Below are 22,758 nucleotides of genomic sequence, written 5' to 3'. Positions count from 1 at the left end.
AACAATTATCATCATATTAGCTTAACTAGACCGATCATGATCATACAACCAAATACCAAAACAATTATCATCCTATTCATCCTTGATTTGAATTCATCTTTAACATCTTCAATCCTCTCAAATATCTCTTTCTCAACCTCCATTACCATCTTCTTCTCAAGTTCCATTTGCAGCTCCATTTGCATCTTCTTCTCCTTCATTGTCTCTGATATGAACTCTTTCATTGTCTCCACCTCATCCAACAAAGCATCATCGACCCATTTGAAAACGTGACTATCATTCATAAGCTACACCATATACAATTGATTTGGTTATCATTTAGAACCGATCTAATAATAAGCTAGACCATAAACGTGATTGTCATTACCTTATTTCCAGCTGCATACACACACCGAAGGTATCGTCGATTTGGGTTATGGTCGGATTTGGAAGTTTTGGCCACAATTGCTTCTCCACACCAACATCTCTTAGGTACACCAACAACTCTTCCTCTTTCGCGAACATTTGTCGAACAGCTCGAAGATCCAGAAATATTGCTCATGATTTTGAGAGAAATAGAGAGAGATTTCTTATTCAATTTCGATTTTTAGGGTTCTTAGTTTCAATTTGGGGATTTTCGTTTTAAAATAGAAGAAGCAGAAGTCGGGTCGGGTTGTATATTTTACCCGGATTCTAAATTGGTTTCACACCGGTTTAACATGGGTTTCTATCGGGTTTTGTACCAAAACCGTGTAATTGTGGTTCGGTGGGGAAATAGGCGTAGAAGTATGAATTCGGGGGGAAATAAACGGAGATTATAAGTTCGAAGGGAAACTGGTACGAGATCAAAGATCGATGGGGATCTGGCAAGATACGATAGTTCCGAGGGGGAAATAGTACGTCGGTTTAAATGCTCAAAGTAACCACATATCAAATCATCATCACAATGAAGCTTCTCATTGTTCATCTCTCTATCTTCTTCTCCATCCTCTCCATCTCTCTCCCATCTTCTTACAGCTGCACCCCAAATGACAAAAACGCTCTACTTGAGATCAAGAAATCACTGAACAACCATCCTCTCCTCTCATCCTGGAATCCCCAAACCGATTGCTGTACCGGCTGGAGCGGCGTCGAATGCACTTACGGTCGTGTCACTTACCTCACCCTTTCATCCAAACAATTCTCCGGAAACATCCCACCAGCCATCACCAAGCTCAAGAGCCTTGACATCCTCTTCTTGAAGTACAGCAATTTCTCTGGTCCGATTCCTGATAACATCAGCGACCTCAAGAACCTCACCTACTTGGGCCTTTCCGAGAACCAATTGACCGGTCCAATTCCCGGTTCGCTTTCCCAGATGCCGAAGCTCGAAGCCATTCACGTCAACGATAATAAGCTAACCGGTTCTATACCAGACTCTTTCGGTTCTTTTGTTGGCAACGTCCCTGGACTCGAGTTGTCTAATAACAGGCTCTCAGGTAAATGTAAAACCATCATTTTTAATCTCTTTAATACATCTTTAAAGATGTTATATTGGAATTTAAAGATAATTTAATTATACTTTCCGGACTAAGTAACTAGATTAAGGTGAATTTATAGATCCCGGTTTATTACTGCAGGAAAAATACCGGAGTCGTTGTCAAAACACGACTTCAACTCAGTGTTTCTGTCGGGAAACAGTTTCGTAGGAGATGGTTCGATGTTCTTCGGACGGAACAAAACAACAGTACAAGTGGATCTGTCGAGAAACATGTTTCAGTTTGATCTCTCAAAGGTTAAGTTCGCTAAGAGCATACTTACGTTGGATCTGAGCCAAAACCGAATCTTTGGGAAGATCCTCAGCAGCTGACTAACCTACGTCTAGAGCGTTTCAACGTGAGCTACAATCGTCTCTGCGGTAAAATCCCACGTGGCGGATTCCTTCAGACCAGTGAACCATCTGCCTTCTCTCATAACCTCTGTCTCTGTGGGATTCCACTTATTAAGGCTTGTTGATTTGGTTTAACGGCGGGTGAAGTGTTTAATCTATGTTGTTCTGTGCTAATAATTTTGTGCTAATAATTATCACCGCCTACCAAGTTAATGTTAAGAAGTAAGAATGAATGTTGTTGAGATATTCAAAAAGTAATCTCTTAATATATATATGGTTCAACAACGTATATTGGTCGCTTACCACTGGTCTCAACTCTCAACGGCCAACAACAATGCAAAACGAACAAAACTGAAGACTTCAAGCAACCTAGTCTTTAGATACATATACTAGATAGATCATAGATGATAGATGTGTCATGTGTGTGTGGTGGGATTGTGTTTTGTGTTTATGTAGGAAGAAGAATAAGACTGGTAATAAACTTTTTTGTTGGACAGGGAAAAAAAATAATATAGACATATTAGGCTACATGGGCCGGGTCAGTATTCTTAGTGGGCCTATTATAGATTTAATACCAAAACGAATCGTTTTCTCTTTAAAACGACTGTTCGGCGATTCCGACGCCATCCCCAATCCGAGTCCCGGAGAAATCTCGACGTAGCTCTCTCCTCTGTTTGTGCCCTTTCCTCTTTCAAAAAGATCGTTTCTCTCGAGAGGGAAACAAAAAGTTTGTTTTTTTTTGTGTGTCAAATTCTTTCAATTTCCTCAATTCTTCGTTTCATCGAACGCACGTCGAACCCTTTAATCCTTTCATTGCTCTTTTCGCGGGTCAATTCGAGCTTTTTTAGGGTTCCGTATCTGAATCTGTCGACGAGATAAACCCTCGTGTGGGGTTTTCTTCAAAAAATCTGAAAACAGAGGTATGTATAACGTTTCTGCCCCTTGTGAATCTTGTTCGGAGCAATTAGGGATTTAGGCGTTCCATGTCGAACCTTGTGTTAGCTCATCTACTTATTGATATATATCTCCGTTCAGTGTCTTGTCTAAAAATTTCAACATCGTTGAGGCTAGTTTTAGGCTCGGAAGTTTTAGAGAGGGTTTAGGGAATGGTTAATCGAGGTTAGGATTTAGGGTTTCGAATAAAGTATTCAGCTTTCTTGATTTTATTGAATTAGGGGAAATTGTGTTTTATTGTTTTTACTGCTTCAATTAGCTGTGGCTGTCCTTAGTTTCTATAGAAATAAGTATGTATCTGTCTCAGCATCTTGGGGATGGTAATCTAGTTTGATTATGAGTCCTGCGAGCATTTTGATAAGTAGTGGCACCATTCTTTCAAACATCCTAGCTCTGTAAATTACTGATAGCAACTGTTTTCCACATGACAGTAAAGCTTTAAAAGGGATAGCTTTCGTTTGGATGGGAGTTCTTTGTAACTAAACTACATAGCGATATGGAGATACAAATTCATCAACTTGAGCAGGAAGCATATACAGCTGTTTTACGGGCATTTAAAGCGCAGTCTGATGCAATTTCTTGGGTACTACTCTCTTCCTCCTTTGCATTGATTCGTTTGTTATGTGTTCTGTCAGTCTCATGGCTAAATCTATCGATTCTGAAATTTAGGAAAAAGAAAGCTTGATAACTGAACTGCGTAAAGAACTGAGAGTATCTGATGACGAGCATCGAGAGCTTCTGAGTAGGGTCGATAAGGATGATACTATCCACAGGATAAGGTCAGATTGTTTATTTGCATTCTTGAACCAGCAAAAAACAAAACATTAATGTATTATCAATATTGTTGATTTAAATATATGTTTTATCATGGAATTGTACCAGAGATTGGAGACAGGGAGGCGGAAGCCAGAATCCTAGACATTCAACTATTCAGCCTTTTAATGTTCTTCCTAGTCCTACTTTCTCAGCTTCCCGAAAGAAACAGAAAACATTCCCATCTGTAAGACTTATGTTCTAGCAGTATTTGCCTTATTTATGGTTCTTTTGTGCTTTCTTCTGTTTATCTCGTTGTGTTGTTTTATATTATTTTATTGACCAATTATCTGTGTGATATGCATGCAGTATCATCCATCAATTGGTGCGGCTGGAAATAGGTCATTCAATAGTCGTGTGGTATCCGGTGGAGTATCAGGAAATGAATCTGCTGAAGCTCTGATCGGAAGAAAAGTGTGGACAAAGTGGCCTGAGGATAACCACTTCTATGAAGCGATTATAACACAGTATAACGCAGATGAGGTACTATTTTTTGGTCACAGAGTGTAGACTGCTAATTAATTGGGTAGATAGATTGGTTTGTTGTGGCTGCCGATTTTTGTAAAAGTCTGTGATTGTTTATGGGTTGTGCAATATATATTCACTTGTTTTATTTCTTAACAGGGTCGGCATGCTTTGGTGTATGATATACACGCAGTTAATGAAACATGGGAATGGGTTGATCTCAAGGAGGTAAGCGTTACATGAAGATTGTCTTAATAGATCTTTGCATGTGGCTACATCTGTTTTGGTAAACGATTTGGTGTCTGAACATGGTGATGATCTTGAAGATACCACCGGAAGATATAAGGTGGGATGGGGAGGATAGTGGAGTAGCTTTAAACATTGGACATGGAAGTGGATCATTCCGTGGTAACCGAAGAAGCCAAAGCCAAATCCATGTTGGTAGAGGGAGAGGACCGAGAATTCATCAACCAAGAAGAGAACTTGTACCACCACCAGCACAACAGAATGGTGGTGGTGGTCGGAGAACTTCCTCTGAAGATATTGAATTGTTCAACACGGACTCGCTTGTGAAGGAGGTAAGTTTGTTTTATCTGTTTTGTGTGCCCGTTACGCGCAGTGGCTGTTTCTAACATCAAAGTTTTGTTTTAGGTGGAGAGAGTTTTCGATACTACGCACCCTGATCCGCTCGAGCTCGATAAGGCCAAGAAAATGCTCAAGGTTTGAGATTAATACCTATTGTGAGTGGTATAATGTTGTGATCAGAGAATAATATGACAAGTTTGTGATGCAGGAACATGAACAGGCACTCATTGCTGCCATTGCAAGGCTTGCTGATACTTCTGATGGCGAAATTGGTAATCATAACAAAAGCATGCTACATTTCGTTTGCAACCTCAGAATAATAGTTTATTCACCATTAAATTCTTGTGGTCTGATGATAATAATATCAAGAATCATTACAACTTTAATTCTAGAAATAATAAGAGGGTTGGTTAATATAACACACACAAGCTTTAATAGTTTTGTGACATGTAAAAACATTAAAAGGGTTTAAATAAGGGTCTTCTTCTCAAACCTTGATTGTATGCATCTTCTGATTTGATCTGGTATACTGATTGTAAATGATCAGATGGAGACCCACCATATTCGCATGATCATCCAATGCAACATGGATGAGAGAAAAGCTGTCTGGCTGTTTTACTCAGGATATGGTGGTCATCAGGAGTTAAAGAAGAAACATTTGTGCTCGCTCAGTCAGCAGACGAAGAAATGCTGAAGAGGTTGCTTCGTAAGAAGATGGAAGGGAGACTTCTTCCTCTAAATTTGTTGTCAGTAAAATGTATGAAGGATTAAAATTGTTAGGGATTGGAGCGTAGGATTTTGGTTGTAAGCACAAGTATTTGTTTTAGAGAGTGTAACCTGTGACAGACTATGATTTGACCATGTAAATGTTCCTGAGTTTACCTCCCAAGAGATATAACTAGACCTGGCATGACAATGCATAACATAAGTTCTTTTGTGTATGTTATCAACAATGAAATTTGCCTTCAAATGCAGGTGAGATGAAATGATGAATGATGAAAGTAGCAGCAGCAGCCTTGACTCTTAACATTCATATTACAATGCACAATATCAAATGTGACCTGAGTTTCTCATGGAAGCAGAGCCTTAGTAGCTAAATTATCTAGTCAGATGATGCATTCATAGATCATAGCAGCAGGCTTTAAGATGAGAGAGCTAACACAGCAAAGACTTACCCAACCGTTGCTATTTGCAGCCGATTCAATTCATTTCCGATCTAGGATGGTTGATTTTACACTGAATCGAATCCCTGAGACTATGAGATTCTTCTACATCATCAGCTTGGTGCGATTTCGTCGTAATAATCCCTACGAGAAACGAACTAGGGGACCTTGAGATTTTGAAGGCATAATTTCATATCCTCTACTTGACAATGATACCTCAAAAACAGCAGCAATCGAAATCTAAAAGCTAATAGAGAGCAGAAAAATATGTAAAATCTAAACCAAAAAAGCGATAGAAACAAACAAACAAACAAAGATGATAGCTAGCTCACGAAAGGGGATTTTATAATAATACCTGGAGATCGGAGTTTCAATAGATTTTCATCAGAGAAAAACGCAGAATCGGGGAGAAGACCATGGAAAGCAGATGAACGGAAGGAAGATGATCGGAGATTGATGATGCGAATTTGCTATTAATTCGTACAAAGTCGAGAAAGGAAGAAGAAGAAGAAGAAGAAGAAAGAGGAAGAGAGAATTTGCTATTAATTCCCGTCAAAATAATAGAATAGAAGAAGCAACGTAGAGATTCCTTGACCTCTTTTGTTTCCCTTCCTTTTTTTCTCCACGCTAATTTTTATTTTATTTTTATTTTAAATCGTTTTTAGAAAACAAAATTAACTAATTTGATAATCTAACTTTTTTTTTATAAATCTTTAATATATGAAAATTATGTAGTACTATGACAATTAAAATATTCACCATGTTATTTTTTGTCTTTTGTACTTTACAAATTTTTTTTCCTTGACAAATCCGTCAAATTTTATTAAAAAAATTTATTTAAAAAATTTGGAAGGTTAGAAATATATTTTGTTATAGATTTGGCCTAATCCTCTATCGTTTGCCCTTCCCGACTCCTCTAAGTCATAAGCAAAAAAAGCTTCTTCTTCTTATTAGATGTCTTCCTCTATGTAAAAAAACGATGGTGCAGTATGATGATTTCAAGAACATTAAGGTTGTTCCCATCGGAAACGAGTTCGTTGATGTCACCTTGCTTCATGTTCATCGTCTGACTCCAAAAGTTCTACTTAAGGATTTCAACATCAACCATCACCGTCAATTCTACACACGCAAGGTTAAGAAGACAGAACTCACTTTTTGTGATAAGCTCTCGACCATCATAGACGAGTTTCCTACCTTCGATGAGATCAACCCTTTCTACATCGACCTTCTTCGTTCCAGTTTTGATAGAGATGAGTACGAGTTGTCTCTAGGTCAGGTTAATACTGCTAAACACATGATTACTAATATCTCTATTGATTACGTTACGCAGCTTGAGTTTGTTGAATCTTTGAAGCAGTGCAAAGCACTTAAAGCGAGTGCTGTTGGACAAATGTTTGATGTCATCAACGAAATCACTCCTGCTTTGGCTTATCTAGAGCAGATCAGACAACGCATGGCAAGGCTTCCTTCTATTGACTTAAGCACTCCTACTCTCTTGGTTTGTGGGTACCCTGACAATGTGGACAAGGCTTGTTTTATGAACGGAGTCATCATCAACAACACCGGAGCTAGTGATCATGATTACACCATTACAAAGTCAGTGAATGTTGTTGTTGGTCATACTGAATATAAGGATTTGACGTACCAAGTGATTGATGCACCTGGTTTTTTGAATACGCCTACGTTCGGAGACTCTACTGTTATCGCCACATTGGCTCGTCATCTTTCATCTGCTCTTGTTTTGTTCTTTATGGATGTTTCAGGTTCATGTGGTTACAGCATTCCACACCAGGCTGCTCTTTTACATAGCTTAAAGTCTCTGTTTCTGAATAAACCATTGGTAGTTGTCTGCGATGAGACTGATTTGATGCAAGTTTCTGAACAAGATTTGGAACTTATTGAAGAGATTACTAGTGGAATGGGAGATTATGAAGAAGAAGAAGTCGGTTTGAAGATTAGTAATCTGACGACGGAAGAGGGTGTGATGTTTGTGAAGAATGCTGCGTGCGAGATGCTGTTAGATGGAAAAGAAAGTTTGAGTTGCATAGCTCAGGACAAAGCTGAGGGTTTGAGGAACAAATACATATTGGCTAGTCAAGAAGGGAAAGACGACATTATTCACCAACCTCAAACTGATCTTGATGATGGTCATAATGTTTCTGATGACTTGTTGGTGGATTCAGATGTTTCGTCTAGGCTTGCGGAGTTGGAACCTGAAGAAGGAATCAAGAAGGCTCATGAAGATGAAAAAGATGATTTTGAGATGGCCAAGGAATATATTAGTGAAGAGCACAAGGACAAATACATCTTGGCTGGTCAAGAAAGCAAAGACGACATAATTCCTCAACCTCAAACTGATCTTGATAATGGTCATAATGTTTCTGACTCGTTGGAACCTGCGGAAGGAATCAAGAAGGCTCATGAGGATAAAAAAGATGATTTTGTGAAAGCCAAGGAACATTTTAAGGAAGAGCACAAGGACGTCCAACTTGTTGCCTATGGCAAGATTCAACCCTTATGGGTATTAGTAGTAGTTGTTTTTGCCTTTGGCAAGATTCAACCATTACGGGTATTAGTAGCCTTACTTTTTTTGGTTCTTGTAGGGAATACTTATGGAGTCATCATTCAAGAATGTCTCTCAGCTTTAAGCTTTTGAATTTCTCCTATTGGATTTTGTTTTATTTTTGTCTCTTCCATTACTTGCGGATTAAAAAAGAAAACCAATCAAACCATTAATCAAGTGCTTCCACAAATCCCAAATGTTTCATAAAGATCATCTTACCCTATGATTGATATATGAAATTGTATGGTGCACTTCTTTCTAAACTTAAAATTGGTAGCAGGCAAAATTCATTATACACTTGTCGAATGTGTCTTGTGGGCCGAATTTACTGGGCCGGTCGATACAAGGTTCATTTTGTTGATCAAATTAGGAAAACATGACGTCATGTTGTCAAAAATACTCCGGTTTAATTTAGGGACATTTCGGTTTGCATTTTATTTTATGCATTGGACCACTTCGGTTTAGTTTTCCAATAAAAAAAACCGGGAAGAGTTATTAAGAAAGGAAAAAAAAAAAAAAAAGTAAAATCTCATCTTTTCCTCTTTTCTCGACGACAACTACCTTAGGGTTAGGTTTATTAATTTTCTCGTTTATTCTCTCTCTCATACTTTTTTTTTTCCCTAATCCGATTTCGATTTGTCTTCTCCGATTCGCTCTTCTTTCTAGACTCAAGGGTTATCGATTTCTGCTTTGGATTCGGATCTGTTCTTTAAACATGGATGTTCGTAAGAGAGGACGGCCTGAAACTGGCTCATTCAACTCCAATGGCGGCGGATTCAAGAAGTCTAAGCAAGGTTAGTTCTTTTCACTTTTTTCTTACTTCCTTTTACTCTTTAACTACTTGAATTCTCTCTTTAGTTTTATACCCAATCTTTTTTTAGTACTTATTGGTTTACTGACTCTGATAAAAGTTCAAATTCGAGATCTTTAGTTCTTGATAAAAAAAGTAGGGTTTTTTAATACCTAGTTATGAGATTTACTAGGAGTCAAAAAAATTTCGTGCTTTTTCTGGTGATTTCGTGTTCTGCTTGATCACTTATCTGGTTAATTAGCGAGATTACTGCGAAAAGTTCTGGCCTTTTTAAAAAATATCTGAAGTAAATCTGAATCTTATCATGTATTCAATGTATCAGCTTTTACTAAAAGTCACTGTTTCCTGAATTTTTATTTTCTTTTTAGTTTAATCCCTCTTCATATATAATCCATGTCAAAGACTTGGGTTTGCTTGTTTGAATAAACCTTGTCCTGTGTCAAGTGTTTTTTGTGTCCAGTTTGGGTTAGTTAATCATGAAAACATTCTAAAAATTATACATCTTTTTGAATTTGAGGCCTTCATATAGATGAATGTTATATTGGATTCTAAAGCTATATATTGAACCTTCAGATAAGTTTTTAACTAAAGGAAAACACTTAATGTTTGGAACAGAGATGGAACCATATTCATCAACTGGTTTAGGAAGCAAATCGAAGCCATGCACAAAATTTTTCAGGTTATAATCCTTTTTACTTAATGAATCAATCTTCGAATTGTTATCTACCTGCTAGTCTGATCCCGAAATTAGCAAGTAATAACGTATGCTAATGAATTGGTTAGTTGTTATACAGGTACGTAAACAAGTTAAAAACAAGTTACTATATGAAAATGTCATGGCTACTACTACACACAGATAAGCGTATCTGGATTATATAATTTGAGCAACATTTAGTAGCTCAACTGGTGATTATAAGATATAAAATCAACCAATACTTGTCTTTTGTTTGAGCTGTGACTGTTGTTGAGAAAGGTGTTATGTTCTTATGTTTGGTGTTAGGGTATTAGTTATTTTGGGTTTATAATAATATAGTCATTTATGGTCAGGTAAGGTTCTTGCATGACTGTTGAACATGTCTATCATCGTTAAGCAAAGCTGGAATGATATTTTTAATCTTTCATAGCAATGAACATTGCTGTTAATATCTCGATCAATATGCCATTTCTTCTGTGTCTCAATGGTTTGTTCTTGTGCTATTGTATTCACATTGGTTAAATCTCTGATGTATTATGCTTCTATTGCAGCACTTCTGGCTGTCCTTTTGGAGAGAATTGCCATTTCTTGCATTATGTTCCCGGAGGATACAATGCTGTATCGCAGTTGACAAATATGGGACCACCCATGTCTCAAGCTCCCAGAAACATGGGTGGTGGAGGGCGATTCTCAGGGAGAGGAGATTCTGGGCCTGGCCATGTCTCTAGCTTTGGTGCCTCAGCAACAGCCAAAATCAGTGTTGATGCCTCTTTAGCCGGTGCAATCATTGGAAAAGGTGGAGTCAGTTCAAAGCAGATATGTCGTCAGACGGGGGCAAAGTTATCAATTCAAGATCATGAGAGAGATCCGAACCTGAAGAACATTGAGCTTGAAGGATCATTTGAGCAGATAAACGAAGCGAGTGCAATGGTAAGAGAGTTGATTGGGAGACTTAATTCAGCAGCTAAGAAACCACCTGGTGGTGGAGGTGGCGGTGGCGGCATGGGTTCAGAAGGGAAACCACATCCAGGGAGCAACTTCAAGACAAAGATCTGTGAGAGATTCTCTAAAGGAAGCTGTACATTTGGTGATAGATGTCACTTTGCTCACGGTGAAGCAGAGCTACGCAGGTCAGGGATCGCCTAGGGTGTTGCTTGCGTTAGAGAATTTGCTGGCAAAACAAGTCTCTTCTTTCGTGGTGGTGATATCTGATATCATCTTCACCTACTCTGTTTTTGTTGGTGATGAGAATACAATGTTAGTTTGATGATCATTGTAAGTTTTTTTTTTTTTATCTTTCTATTTGGTGTTTTTTAGAGATTAGTTTTGTTGGTTAAAATGATACGAGTTTGAATTGAGATGGGGGGAGGCTTGGAGAGAGTGATTGACAAGACTTAGAAACATTGGTTAGGATTGTATGACGCCTTTTTATTCATATTCTTGTTTTCTCTGTTATGTCATATGTGAGAGTCTTATATAAATTTCATATGGTTTTCTGAATATGTTGATTTTTTGGGTAATTAGTAGTTGCTTAATATGAAAACCATTTTGAACATCAATTAGCAACACTAATAAGAACAAAATTAACACTTGTTATAGTACAAAGTAGGTCGAGTAATAGAACGAAATAACACGGCACATGCTGTTTTTTTTTCTTTTGTCAACAGAACAAGTACACACAACACATGTATTCTTTTAAGTGCTTCTTGTTTAAGATGGTCTTAAAAATCCGGCACTGATAGAAACAGTAAAGTTGAAGAAAGAAAACAAAATAATGTTTGGTGATGAGACTTAAAAAATATGTTGAAATTAAGGAGTGTCGTTATAAGCGGTAATGCTTAGAAAAAAAAAAAGCAAATGACTTATTTAATCAAAATACACGTTACTATTTTAATTGCATAACTTGTCATCGCCTACTAGTTTTTTTCGTCCGCCACCTAATTTGATTATTATATAGGCCTAATTTAGTTAATATAGAAAATTGAGTACAACTGAAAGCATTAAAAAAGAAAGGAAAAAAAAAATCCGCACGAATCTACAAAAAGAGTACATCACGTTTGGGTATCCACGTGACCACCAGTCCACCACAAAGCTATGTCTGTAGATATTTTATGTTTTTTGTTTTTTAATGTAAAAATATTCACATGACAGAAGAAGCCAAACGTAAAAACTCTCTTTTTCCACTTTTAGCCCTTTTCCCGCCACCATTATTATTAGCTTACGACTTGTAACTTCTAATAAGTCGCCAAGGACGTTTCCTCATTTTTAAGACATCATATATTTTTAGAATTATATTTTCTTTTATATATATAATCGACTTTAAAATATTAACGAATTTTCATAGCCTCAAGAAGAAAAAGAAAAAAGAAGAATTTTTTAACCAAATTTATATCGTCTGCTAGCAAAGAAAGAAACAAAAAAAATTAAAATAGAGAAACATAAATATGAAAATGGTCCATCCAATTAAGTGGTGTTAGAGTAGTGTAAATAGGTTAAGTTAAAATGGTGAAAGATTTGCCATGTCTATATGTGTTGGTTGGTTCCCATCACTTACGATTCTTTTATTTTTTTTATTTTTTTATGATTCTCTATTTTAGTTGCTATAAACATCATTTTTTTTTTTGTCATCTGAAATAGTTGTTATAAACATCTTAAATAACAAATTTTTTTTTTAATCTAGTAGTCGACATAAATTTCAGAAATTAGTTAAAGTTTCAATAAAATTTTAATAGGTATAAATTTATATGTGGAGCTACTATAAAGTATTTTAGAACGTCATATTAAAAAAAATTAATTTTTACTGTATCTTGTTTTCACTAGATTTTGATTAACCCTGTAAATATGGTTAAGTTTGCTGTAAAAAGGAGATATTTTGTTAAATAAGGAGAAATAAAATAAAAAAAGGAGAGGAAAGAAAAGAGAGGGGGGGGGGCCCAGTATGTACAATGGAGAGAGAGAGAAAGAGAAAGGTGTCAGTGTCATTCATCACATCTCTCTTTACCTTCGACCCAAAGGGCTTTCCCATTTAAAGCCCCTTGTCTCTCCCCATTCGCATATCTGACCTGAAAGAGAGAGAGAGAGAAGGAGAAGCCACCACATACACCAATTCCTTAAACAACAAAAAAAGAGAGAGAGAGAGAGAGAGAGAGAGAGAGAGAGAGAGAGAGAGAGAGAGAGAGGTTCTTATCTGCGGAGGAGCTTCTTCCTCGTAGGGGGTTTCTTCTTCTTCATCGTTATTAACGAACCATCGTTGAGTCAAATCTCCCAACCCCCTACGTCAGCTCCAGGTCCGTCCTTTCTCATTTCATATTCCGATTCATTTACGTCTCGTCTGATCTGTTCTTTGTTTTTATTTTTTTTTTCTTTCTCCCGCACTATCTCATTTTCGATTCTTTTTTTTTTTAGAACCGATTTGATGATATAGATCTGGCTTATATGTCTTGCATTCAACCTTAGATCTGGTCTCGATGCTCTGTTTTTTCTTTAGTTGAGAAATCTGATGTTGTTGTTACAATGAGTTCTTATTCATAATAATGATTACTAGTGCCTTGGGTCATCCATGAAAACGATATGTTGTTATACTATGATTTTTTATTTGTCAAAAATGAAGTGCTGCTTTGACCCATTCTCTTTAGATATTTTTTTTATTATTTTTGTTGGGTTGGTAGAATAGTGAGAATCACCATAAAATTCTCTTATCAGTTTCACGTCCTGTTTTTTTTTCAAAAAGATCCGTAATATATTCAGTTTTTTTTTATTTGTGTGTAAAATTTGCTTTGTATTGCCGTGTTAAATCTCTTATGGATTTGACCTATGCCTACCGGGTCTTATGGATTGATGATATAACTTTTTAAACAGACAAAATAAGTTTCACTGAATGATTCTCATAAACTATACAATAAAGTTGGAATTAGGGTAATTCAGGATCAGATGCGTAGATTCAGATGCAAATAATGAGTTGCATGACATTTTATTATTATAGATCCGTAACCGTAAAGACATATTATGTTCTGTTTTAAATATCTGATATATGATGTCGGCAAATTTCGGTGGTTTATACATCACTTAAAAACTGTTTCCTTTGGACTTGTTTGCCAACTTGGTGCTATTCAGGAGGATTTCTGATTTTGATTGATCCATTTACTTTCTCTATTGTTTTTTTTTCTGGGGGTCTACTTGTTGGTATTCATAAAAGAATTTTTGATCTTGATTGAATTTAATTACAAGAAACTGCTGATGATAACCACAATAAAGAGATTGTGACCTGTCGTATTGAAATCTTATTAGTAGTAGTAGTCGTGTTCTCAACGTCAATGGGTTTTTCTTTCTTTGGTTTCTTACTTTACGCCGCTTCTCTGCTCTTTTTATTCCTTTTGGTCCACGCTCTCTCCTTTTGTGGCAATCCCTTTCACAACCTCATCTCTGAATAACAATAATAATTACTAGTTTGTTGATTTCATCATTACCACTCGTTTTCTAGTGCATGCAAAATTTGTCAATTAGTGATTAACAAAAGATTCTTTTCTTGAGTTTCAGCTTTTTGATTTTTCTTTGCTCTATGTTTCTTTTGCAGAATCATGGGTGCAGGTGGAAGAATGCCAGTTCCTTCTTCTTCTTCTTCCAAGAAATCTGAAACCGATGCCATAAAGCGTGTGCCCTGCGAGAAACCGCCGTTCACGCTTGGAGAACTGAAGAAAGCAATCCCCCCGCAGTGTTTCAAACGCTCTATCCCTCGCTCTTTCTCCTACCTTATCACTGACATCATTGTTGCCTCCTGCTTCTACTACGTCGCCACCAATTACTTCTCTCTCCTCCCTCAGCCTCTCTCTTACTTGGCTTGGCCTCTCTACTGGGCCTGTCAAGGCTGTGTCCTAACCGGTGTCTGGGTCATAGCTCACGAATGCGGTCACCACGCATTCAGCGACTACCAATGGCTTGATGACACAGTTGGTCTTATCTTCCATTCCTTCCTTCTCGTCCCTTACTTCTCCTGGAAGTACAGTCATCGTCGTCACCATTCCAACACAGGATCTCTCGAAAGAGATGAAGTATTTGTCCCAAAGCAGAAATCAGCTATCAAGTGGTATGGCAAATACCTCAACAACCCTCCTGGACGCATCATGATGTTAACCGTCCAGTTTGTCCTCGGGTGGCCCTTGTACTTGGCCTTTAACGTCTCGGGCAGACCATACGATGGGTTCGCTTGCCATTTCTTCCCCAACGCTCCCATCTACAACGACCGCGAACGCCTCCAGATATATCTCTCTGATGCCGGTATCCTAGCAGTCTGTTTTGGGCTTTACCGTTACGTTGCTGCACAAGGAATGGCCTCGATGATCTGCCTCTACGGAGTACCGCTTCTGATAGTGAACGCGTTCCTCGTCTTGATCACTTACTTGCAGCACACTCATCCTGCGTTGCCTCACTACGATTCATCCGAGTGGGATTGGCTTAGGGGAGCTTTGGCTACCGTAGACAGAGACTATGGAATCTTGAACAAGGTGTTCCACAACATCACGGACACACATGTGGCTCATCATCTGTTCTCGACAATGCCACATTATAATGCGATGGAAGCTACAAAGGCGATAAAGCCAATACTCGGTGACTACTACCAGTTCGACGGAACACCGTGGTATGTGGCGATGTATAGGGAGGCAAAGGAGTGTATCTATGTAGAACCGGACAGAGAAGGTGACAAGAAAGGTGTGTACTGGTACAACAATAAGTTATGAGGATGATGATGGTGAAAGAACACTGAAGAAATTGTCGAACTTTCTCTAGTCTGGTTCTCTTTTGTTTAAGAAGTTATGTTTTGTTTCAATAATTTCAATGTCCATTTTGTTGTGTTATGACATTTTGGCAAATTATGTGATGTGGGAAGTTAGTGTTTAAATGTTTTGTGTCTGTATTGTTCTTCTCATCGCTGTTTTGCTGGGATCGTAGAAATGTGACCTTCGGACAGTAAAACTCTACTAAAACTATCTTCCTTTCGGTATCTTCAAAAGTGTTAACTTAACTATGATGCACGTAGTGAATCCTGACTTAAATAATCGACTTCTGTTTAAGACCTATCAACTGTAAGAGGGTTACACGAATGTTTCTTTAACAAAATAAACATAACAATTGCTCTCTCTAAATTAGGTTCGATGTTTTTGTCTGTTTGTTTGATGCATGGTAGTCGGAGTAGCTGTCATGTTCAAGTTCAATCTTCAGTTTAGAACTTGTTTCCATTGTTTTATGACTAGCACTGAATTCCATTGTACTCTCTGTCTGTGATACTGAAGCCAAGCGTGACAAATGTTGAACATGCCATGTCGATGTATTAAAGGGGATTGAGTTAATAGTGCTGTTTTGGCTGGCAGGTCACAATCACAATTCTTTCACACTCCAATCATGTGGTTAGGCTTACGATTCCTTTTTTTTAGAATTAGCTTTTGGTAAAGAACTGAGACCTCTGGCCTTTACATATGAAATATGAAACCCCTTTAATTAAAATTATATAGCACGCCAAATCCATTACCTCTGGTTTCATCTTTGAGAGGGAACATTAAGAGTAAAAGAAAGAGAAATAAATAAAAAATAATTTTTTCCATTACAGAATCACCAAAAGAGAAGGACAACAAGAAAGAAATGAGGTGAAGAAACATAGAAAACAAAAGAATGTTCTGTAACCAAGTCGATCGATGAACAAAAGGCTTTACCAATACGGAAACAATCTTTCATCCCTTCGATTTGAGCATAAACTTAGAAGCATTTCCTGTGGACTATGGATGGCCCTGACTCATCATACTCACCCTTTGATATCCACATCTGTAAAGCAACAACATTGTGTATGATTAACAAATTTCAAATGGGTAACAAAGTAAGTAAAAAAGCACAAAAACTCATAGAGAATAAAGAATGAAGATATTACCTGTTGGAAGGTACTGAGGGAAGCTAAAATGGAGCCTCCAATCCAGACACTGTACTTCCTCTCAGGTGGTGCAACCACCTTAATCTTCATGCTGCTTGGAGCCAAAGCAGTGATCTCTTTGCTCATTCTATCAGCAATTCCAGGGAACATGGTGGTTCCACCACTGAGCACAATGTTTCCATACAGATCCTTCCTGATATCAACATCACACTTCATGATGGAATTGTAAGTGGTCTCGTGAATACCAGCAGCTTCCATTCCCACCAAAGATGGTTGGAACAGAACCTCAGGGCAACGGAATCTCTCTCCTCCGATTGTGATCACCTGTCCATCAGGCAACTCATAACTCTTCTCAACGGATGAGCTTGTGTTTGCCGTCTCCATCTCTTGCTCGTAGTCAAGAGCTATGTAAGCGAGTTTCTCTTTCACGTCCCTTACAATTTCACGCTCTGCTGAGGTAGTGAATGAGTAACCACGCTCGGTTAAGATCTTCATGAGGTAATCAGTGAGGTCACGGCCTGCAAGGTCCAGACGCAGAATGGCGTGTGGAAGAGCATATCCTTCATAAATTGGAACAGTGTGACTCACACCATCTCCAGAGTCCAACACAATACCTGGAAACATACAAGACAAGTAAACATATGATACGATCAAGAAAAGGGTATTACCCAAAACGTTCAATGCATATATATAGTCAAGTGATTAAAACAATGGTGTTGATTGAAGATCTTCTTACCAGTAGTACGACCACTAGCGTAAAGGGAGAGAACAGCTTGGATAGCGACATACATAGCGGGTGTGTTGAAGGTTTCAAACATAATCTGAGTCATTTTCTCACGATTAGCCTTGGGGTTGAGAGGAGCCTCTGTAAGAAGAACAGGGTGCTCTTCTGGTGCAACACGAAGCTCATTGTAGAAAGTGTGATGCCAAATCTTCTCCATGTCATCCCAGTTGCTAACAATACCATGCTCAATAGGATATTTCAACGTCAAAATACCTCTCTTTGACTGAGCCTCGTCACCAACGTAAGCATCTTTTTGTCCCATACCAACCATCACACCAGTGTGGCGAGGACGACCAACAATACTGGGGAATACAGCTCTTGGTGCATCATCTCCAGCAAATCCAGCCTAAGGAATTGGCAAATAATAAAGGACGACTCTTATAAACAAGAAACAGCAGCATTGTATCAAAAAGATTTCAGATTTACATCGTAACAAAAAATTTGTAGGTAAGTTATTTACCTTAACCATTCCGGTTCCATTGTCACAGACAAGAGGCTGAATGTCTTCACCATCTGCCATTTTCTATTTCCTGTAAATTGATTCTCAATAATATTAGCATCATAATTGAACGTCAAATGAGCCCTTTATTTGAAACATGCCAAACAAACAGAGGAATCTTAAGATCTCAAAAGAAAAAGTGTTACAATAAACGTAAGGGATATATACTAATGTAAGTGTTACAATAATAAAGAAAAGCTCCATAAACGTAAGGAACATATACTAAGGAAGGAACGGGATTGATATGATGAAACCTAGGACGTTAAAATCGATGATGAACATTATGGGAATGTTGTACCTTTGGTTTGAGGGATCTCTGAGAGGAAACCTGGAGGAGGGGTGTGTCGTGTGTGTTGTTTTGTTTGAGAGAGAGAGAAAAAGAAAAAACAAAAGAGAAACGGAGCGAATGAAGGGGAAAAATGTGAGCCTGAGAATTGAAGTTTAAAAAGGAAGAAAGGCCACTCCCCATAATATGATGAAGAAAGATCTCAGCCGTTGATTTTTTTCTGAATCTATCTTTGAACGAAGGAGGACCCCACGACCAGTCACGTTGTTGGTGGAAACAGCTGTCTTGTCTTTCAAAAAAGTGTAGTAACTGACATAAATTTAATTAATTAATATTTCGATATTTTGGTAACGTAACCGTAATCTCTTTATAGAGAGAGACTCTGTAAAGTATTTAATGGGCTGGAAAATGTTCCTTAAGGGGACATCTACCTAAAACAACCCCTTATTAATGGGCTGGAATTTGTTTGTTTACATTTCTTATATATTAACCGACACTGTTTATGTTTACCAAACCTTTTTCTTTTGTATATCTAGTGGGGACTTGGGGAGTAGTGGTAGTTGGACTTGGAGAACAAAAAAAAGAAAAAACTGATTAGTTGGACATAAAATGAAAACGTGTATTCGTTTCACTCTAGATTCGACTCCTTTTGTCGTATGCTGCTCAATAATACACACTGAGGTTGTATTGTCCGGTCATTTCATTACAAAGCACAATATGAAGTAACCATGTCCCCTGAGTTATATATCATATGCAAGGGCCGAGCTGATTTATCCGCTGAGCTAAGTAGGCCGACTTATTTATGGGATTGTCAGACGGTTTGAAGTCTGCTTTTGTCAGGCTTAGGCCACCTCTACAATTAATTTGACTGTTAAAAATCGGCTATAATTGATCCTGATCACTGTTAATATGACTATGGTAGTTTGAAACATATTTATAAACCCACCACACCCGTCCGTAAGGATTAAGGCGTGTTTAGTGCGGTCAAGCTTCTCAACTTTTTGGACGATTTTGGGCTTTAAAAAGTCTATATGGGCTTTCGAACAGTAGCCCATTGACTTTACTGTGTAAAAGCAAGCAGGGTTTTGTGTTTGACTGTTGATTTTTAGTATTTTGCCAAAGTTGGAACTCACTCAACTGGAAAAATTGTAACTTTTCAAGATCAAACCAAGAAAAAAAAATGGAGAGATCCGTTTCTTTTAATCCTCGATGCGATAACGAGCTCCCGAATGATCGGAGCAGTGATGTCGGATACACTACAAATGATCGGAGGCTTGCTTATTCCCGCTCGTTTCAGCAATCACACGGTCCACGAACTCCGGCGTTCACCGAGGCGGCTAAGCCTTTTCTCGATAGGACGGTCTCGAGCATCGATATGCCGCCGGAGATTTACTCCATCGACGGAAACGATGTGTTTTTCGGGGATGGGAAAGAAGTAGAATTAGGAAAAGGGTCTGTTTTGGATATGGTTTGGGAGGTTTTTGGTGTAGTGAGAAGTGGGAATCGGCAGATGAAGAGGCTGTTTTTGCTGATTGCGCTTAATGTGTTGTATTCTACAACTGAGCTCTCTATTGGTCTCTTCACTGGGCGTGTAGGTACGATATGGTTTCACTTCCTCTTTTGTTTTAGGATATTGAATCTTTGCAATAAGTTGTAATTGGTCGAGTTCTTGATATTTCTGGTTGAAGTTGAATTATAACAGCTAAAGCTGCAAAATTTAGGCTCAAGTATTTAGTTGATATAGACTAAACTGTGGAACTAAGTCTCTGGGATAGTAGAGTTTGTTGAGGCCTTGATTATGGAGAGCTTTAAGATCTGGTTTCTGTTGCAATTGAGTCATACTATAAAGGTTTTTCACAAGTGTCAACCAATCTTCTGTTTCTGCTGTCGTAGTTTGTTTAATGAGTTTTTGCTCAGTGCAATAATTGGTGCTTGTCAGAATTGGTTTGTTTTGTTCCCTGCTCCGTTGTCATTTTCCGTATTTACTAACTGTGCTGATTTTGTTGTTTTATGGACTCTTACAGGTTTGGTCTCCGATGCATTCCATTTGACATTTGGTTGTGGGCTCTTGACATTTTCTTTATTTGCAATGGCAACTTCAAGGAAGAAGCCTGATCATGCTTACTCATACGGGTAAGTGAATTGATTGGCTCAGTTGGTGAATCCATTTTCTGGAGATATTGGTTGGAAATTGGAATGTATGTTTTATGGTAGTTAACACTTCGCTACTTAATTTGTGAAAAAATAATGATCTTCTTTCGTTGGATCTAGATTAGTATTAGATGGGGGTTACTAAGGTTCTGTTCCTTCGAAAGTCCATCCTTTGTTGTTTTGGTAGGAGATTGTAATGGCTTGATGCTGAATTGCGCATCCTTGTCTTTTTTTTCCAGGTACAAAAGACTTGAAGTTTTATCTGCTTTCACTAATGCTGTAAGTATGTTCTTAACTTGTTTTAGATGTCTTTTCCAGCTTTAATTTGAGGTTGCAAAGGCTTTTGTGCCATGTAATAAAATAGGTGTGTTAAGAGCTTAACTCAGTGGTCTTTCCTTTACTGTTGCTTATACAGAATATAGTAATTTACAGGTCGTTGTTAGAAATTTTTGGACTTCCATACATTATGAAGACCTTTCTTTTTGTTTTCCCTTCATTGTGTCATTTTCTGTAGCTTCTTTTTTTTTGGTTAACACTTTGATATGTTTAATATTTGACATATGTGTAGACAGCTGTTTCTTATGTTCATGTCGTTCTCCTTAGCTGTGGAAGCTCTTCATGCATTTATACAAGATGAATCAGAGCACAAGTAAGTCGCCTTTTTTGCAAAGACATGCTTATGAGTTTCTAGATATATATCTGGCAGTGGCACTTACAAAGTTTACAGCTACTGTTTCCCTCTTGCTCCTTTATATTAGTGTGAATTTTTAATATTCTTTTATGTAGGCATTATTTGATTGTATCAGCGGTAACAAATCTGCTGGTGAACCTACTAGGTGTTTGGTTCTTTCGAAATTATGCTCGTGTCAATATTGGTATGTATTCACTGCTATATATACATGCGCAAGTTCTTGTTAGACGTGTAAGATTTGATGTTCATACTCTGCATTATATGATATGTACAAATTTTTGGCGGCTTTGGTATATTTCATTTGTAAAATTGGCCCCCCTCTCAGTTTTACTGTAAAGCCAAAGACGTAAGGGTGTTTGGTTAGGATAGAATCAGTACGGGTATTAGTTGAAATTGGAAGACAGTATGATCAACTATCATGATCTGGCCAAGAGAATTCGTTACTTCTTGAAATTATCTGTCCCGTCTTTACATTTATAAACCACAATTTACATTCATAATATGCTGCAGTCTACAGAAAAGCAGAAGATATGAATTACCACTCCGTTTGCTTGCACGTCATATCAGATTCCATCCGCAGGTGTTAAATCTCTCTGCATTTCTTTATCTCAAACAGAGCAGTAGAGAGCTAGTTTGAAAAAATACTTCTTTTTGTATGGGACTTATATCAGCAAACATGAAGTTTTCGTTGCTGCTTTCTTTTCAGTGCAGGTTTGATACTGGCATCTTGGCTCCTCTCTCTCGGGTAATTATCGCTTTCTTTGAAGGAGCTCACTGAACAAACGTGCTGTGTTGCTTAACCTCTTACATTTTCCTTTTCCTCCTCGTGTCTTGAATTTTTCAGGGTTGAAAATGCAGAGGTCCTATGTTTAGGATTGGTGTCGGTTACAGTGTTTATGCTTGTTATGCCACTCTTCAAAGCCACTGGTGGTATCTTGCTTCAGATGGCACCCCCAAACATTCCTTCTTCGGCATTAAGCAAATGCTTGCGACAGGTTTGCTCTTTTCCATATATTGTTTCCCGAATGTGTACATATTTGCCATAATTGATCAAGCCGGGCTTCTCTTCAACTATCTTTCTGTACAGATTACTTCTCGAGAAGATGTCATAGAGGTTTTACAGGCACGTTTCTGGGAGGTTGTGCCTGGTCACACTGTTGGTTCACTCAGACTCCAGGTACTCACTTCTTCTTTGCTTTCATATCAGTTAAAACTTGAGATCACAAAAGGAATGGAAATGAATCGGTTTGTTGTTATGGCATCGGTGGTAGGTGAAGAGTGGAATAGATGAAAGGCCATTACTGCAATATGTGTATGATGTTTACCATGATTTGGGTGTACAAGACTTGACCTTGCAAACTGATTACACTTAAGCTGCACCTGCTTCTTCTTTGTTTTTAAATACTGATCTGAGGATTTGGGATGTATACTAGAGATTATGTTTCTATAGGAAAATATTTCTTGGTTTCAAGTTGTAACTTTGTTGTTGCAATCTTATTTTGTATGGTTTCCATTTGTGTCTTTTGAACCACAC

General features: G+C 37.9%; 7 protein-coding genes, 1 long non-coding RNA gene and 1 pseudogene across 8 annotated transcripts; 6 read left to right on the top strand and 3 right to left on the bottom strand.

The window, feature by feature from the left end:
- On the bottom strand, nucleotides 12–541 carry LOC104748148 (uncharacterized protein At4g04775-like). The gene is made up of 2 exons (XM_010469831.1): nucleotides 368–541; nucleotides 12–287 (listed from the first exon to the last, which is right to left on the bottom strand). The coding sequence occupies exons 1-2, from the start codon at nucleotides 539–541 to the stop codon at nucleotides 12–14; spliced, it is 450 nt and encodes a 149-aa protein (XP_010468133.1).
- LOC104745432 lies at nucleotides 699–2,119 on the top strand (annotated as a pseudogene).
- On the top strand, nucleotides 2,465–5,551 carry LOC104745433 (protein EMSY-LIKE 1-like). The gene is made up of 10 exons (XM_010466667.1): nucleotides 2,465–2,769; nucleotides 3,235–3,386; nucleotides 3,473–3,582; nucleotides 3,686–3,803; nucleotides 3,926–4,099; nucleotides 4,241–4,309; nucleotides 4,408–4,659; nucleotides 4,733–4,801; nucleotides 4,875–4,938; nucleotides 5,214–5,551. Exons 2-10 carry the CDS (start codon nucleotides 3,300–3,302, stop codon nucleotides 5,258–5,260), a joined length of 990 nt encoding a protein of 329 aa, XP_010464969.1. The 5' UTR covers nucleotides 2,465–2,769; nucleotides 3,235–3,299; the 3' UTR covers nucleotides 5,261–5,551.
- LOC104745434 lies at nucleotides 4,980–6,419 on the bottom strand. Its single transcript, XR_002035549.1, has 4 exons — nucleotides 6,185–6,419; nucleotides 5,842–5,987; nucleotides 5,504–5,570; nucleotides 4,980–5,401 (listed from the first exon to the last, which is right to left on the bottom strand). It is a non-coding gene; the product is annotated as an uncharacterized LOC104745434 (long non-coding RNA).
- On the top strand, nucleotides 6,808–8,477 carry LOC104748147 (nucleolar GTP-binding protein 1-like). The gene is made up of 2 exons (XM_010469830.2): nucleotides 6,808–8,350; nucleotides 8,433–8,477. Exons 1-2 carry the CDS (start codon nucleotides 6,809–6,811, stop codon nucleotides 8,475–8,477), a joined length of 1,587 nt encoding a protein of 528 aa, XP_010468132.1. The 5' UTR covers nucleotide 6,808.
- LOC104745427 (zinc finger CCCH domain-containing protein 36) lies at nucleotides 8,924–11,357 on the top strand. The gene is made up of 3 exons (XM_010466661.2): nucleotides 8,924–9,186; nucleotides 9,819–9,882; nucleotides 10,449–11,357. The coding sequence occupies exons 1-3, from the start codon at nucleotides 9,108–9,110 to the stop codon at nucleotides 11,041–11,043; spliced, it is 738 nt and encodes a 245-aa protein (XP_010464963.1). The 5' UTR covers nucleotides 8,924–9,107; the 3' UTR covers nucleotides 11,044–11,357.
- On the top strand, nucleotides 12,949–15,820 carry LOC104745425 (delta(12)-fatty-acid desaturase-like). The gene is made up of 2 exons (XM_010466660.2): nucleotides 12,949–13,184; nucleotides 14,471–15,820. Exon 2 carries the CDS (start codon nucleotides 14,475–14,477, stop codon nucleotides 15,630–15,632), a length of 1,158 nt encoding a protein of 385 aa, XP_010464962.1. The 5' UTR covers nucleotides 12,949–13,184; nucleotides 14,471–14,474; the 3' UTR covers nucleotides 15,633–15,820.
- LOC104745424 (actin-11) lies at nucleotides 16,374–18,504 on the bottom strand. The gene is made up of 5 exons (XM_010466659.2): nucleotides 18,395–18,504; nucleotides 18,058–18,127; nucleotides 17,550–17,943; nucleotides 16,814–17,427; nucleotides 16,374–16,710 (listed from the first exon to the last, which is right to left on the bottom strand). Exons 2-5 carry the CDS (start codon nucleotides 18,115–18,117, stop codon nucleotides 16,645–16,647), a joined length of 1,134 nt encoding a protein of 377 aa, XP_010464961.1. The 5' UTR covers nucleotides 18,118–18,127; nucleotides 18,395–18,504; the 3' UTR covers nucleotides 16,374–16,644.
- Nucleotides 19,507–22,743, top strand: LOC104745423 (metal tolerance protein C2). The gene is made up of 10 exons (XM_010466658.2): nucleotides 19,507–19,977; nucleotides 20,407–20,515; nucleotides 20,773–20,812; nucleotides 21,106–21,182; nucleotides 21,320–21,408; nucleotides 21,735–21,804; nucleotides 21,931–21,969; nucleotides 22,069–22,219; nucleotides 22,312–22,401; nucleotides 22,496–22,743. Exons 1-10 carry the CDS (start codon nucleotides 19,563–19,565, stop codon nucleotides 22,595–22,597), a joined length of 1,182 nt encoding a protein of 393 aa, XP_010464960.1. The 5' UTR covers nucleotides 19,507–19,562; the 3' UTR covers nucleotides 22,598–22,743.

This window comes from Camelina sativa, chromosome 15, assembly GCF_000633955.1.
Source record: "Camelina sativa cultivar DH55 chromosome 15, Cs, whole genome shotgun sequence".
In the NCBI taxonomy this organism is placed as follows: domain Eukaryota; kingdom Viridiplantae; phylum Streptophyta; class Magnoliopsida; order Brassicales; family Brassicaceae; genus Camelina; species Camelina sativa.
The sequence above is the reverse complement of the archived record's forward strand: the minus strand, read 5'-3'. Positions and strand labels throughout refer to the sequence as shown.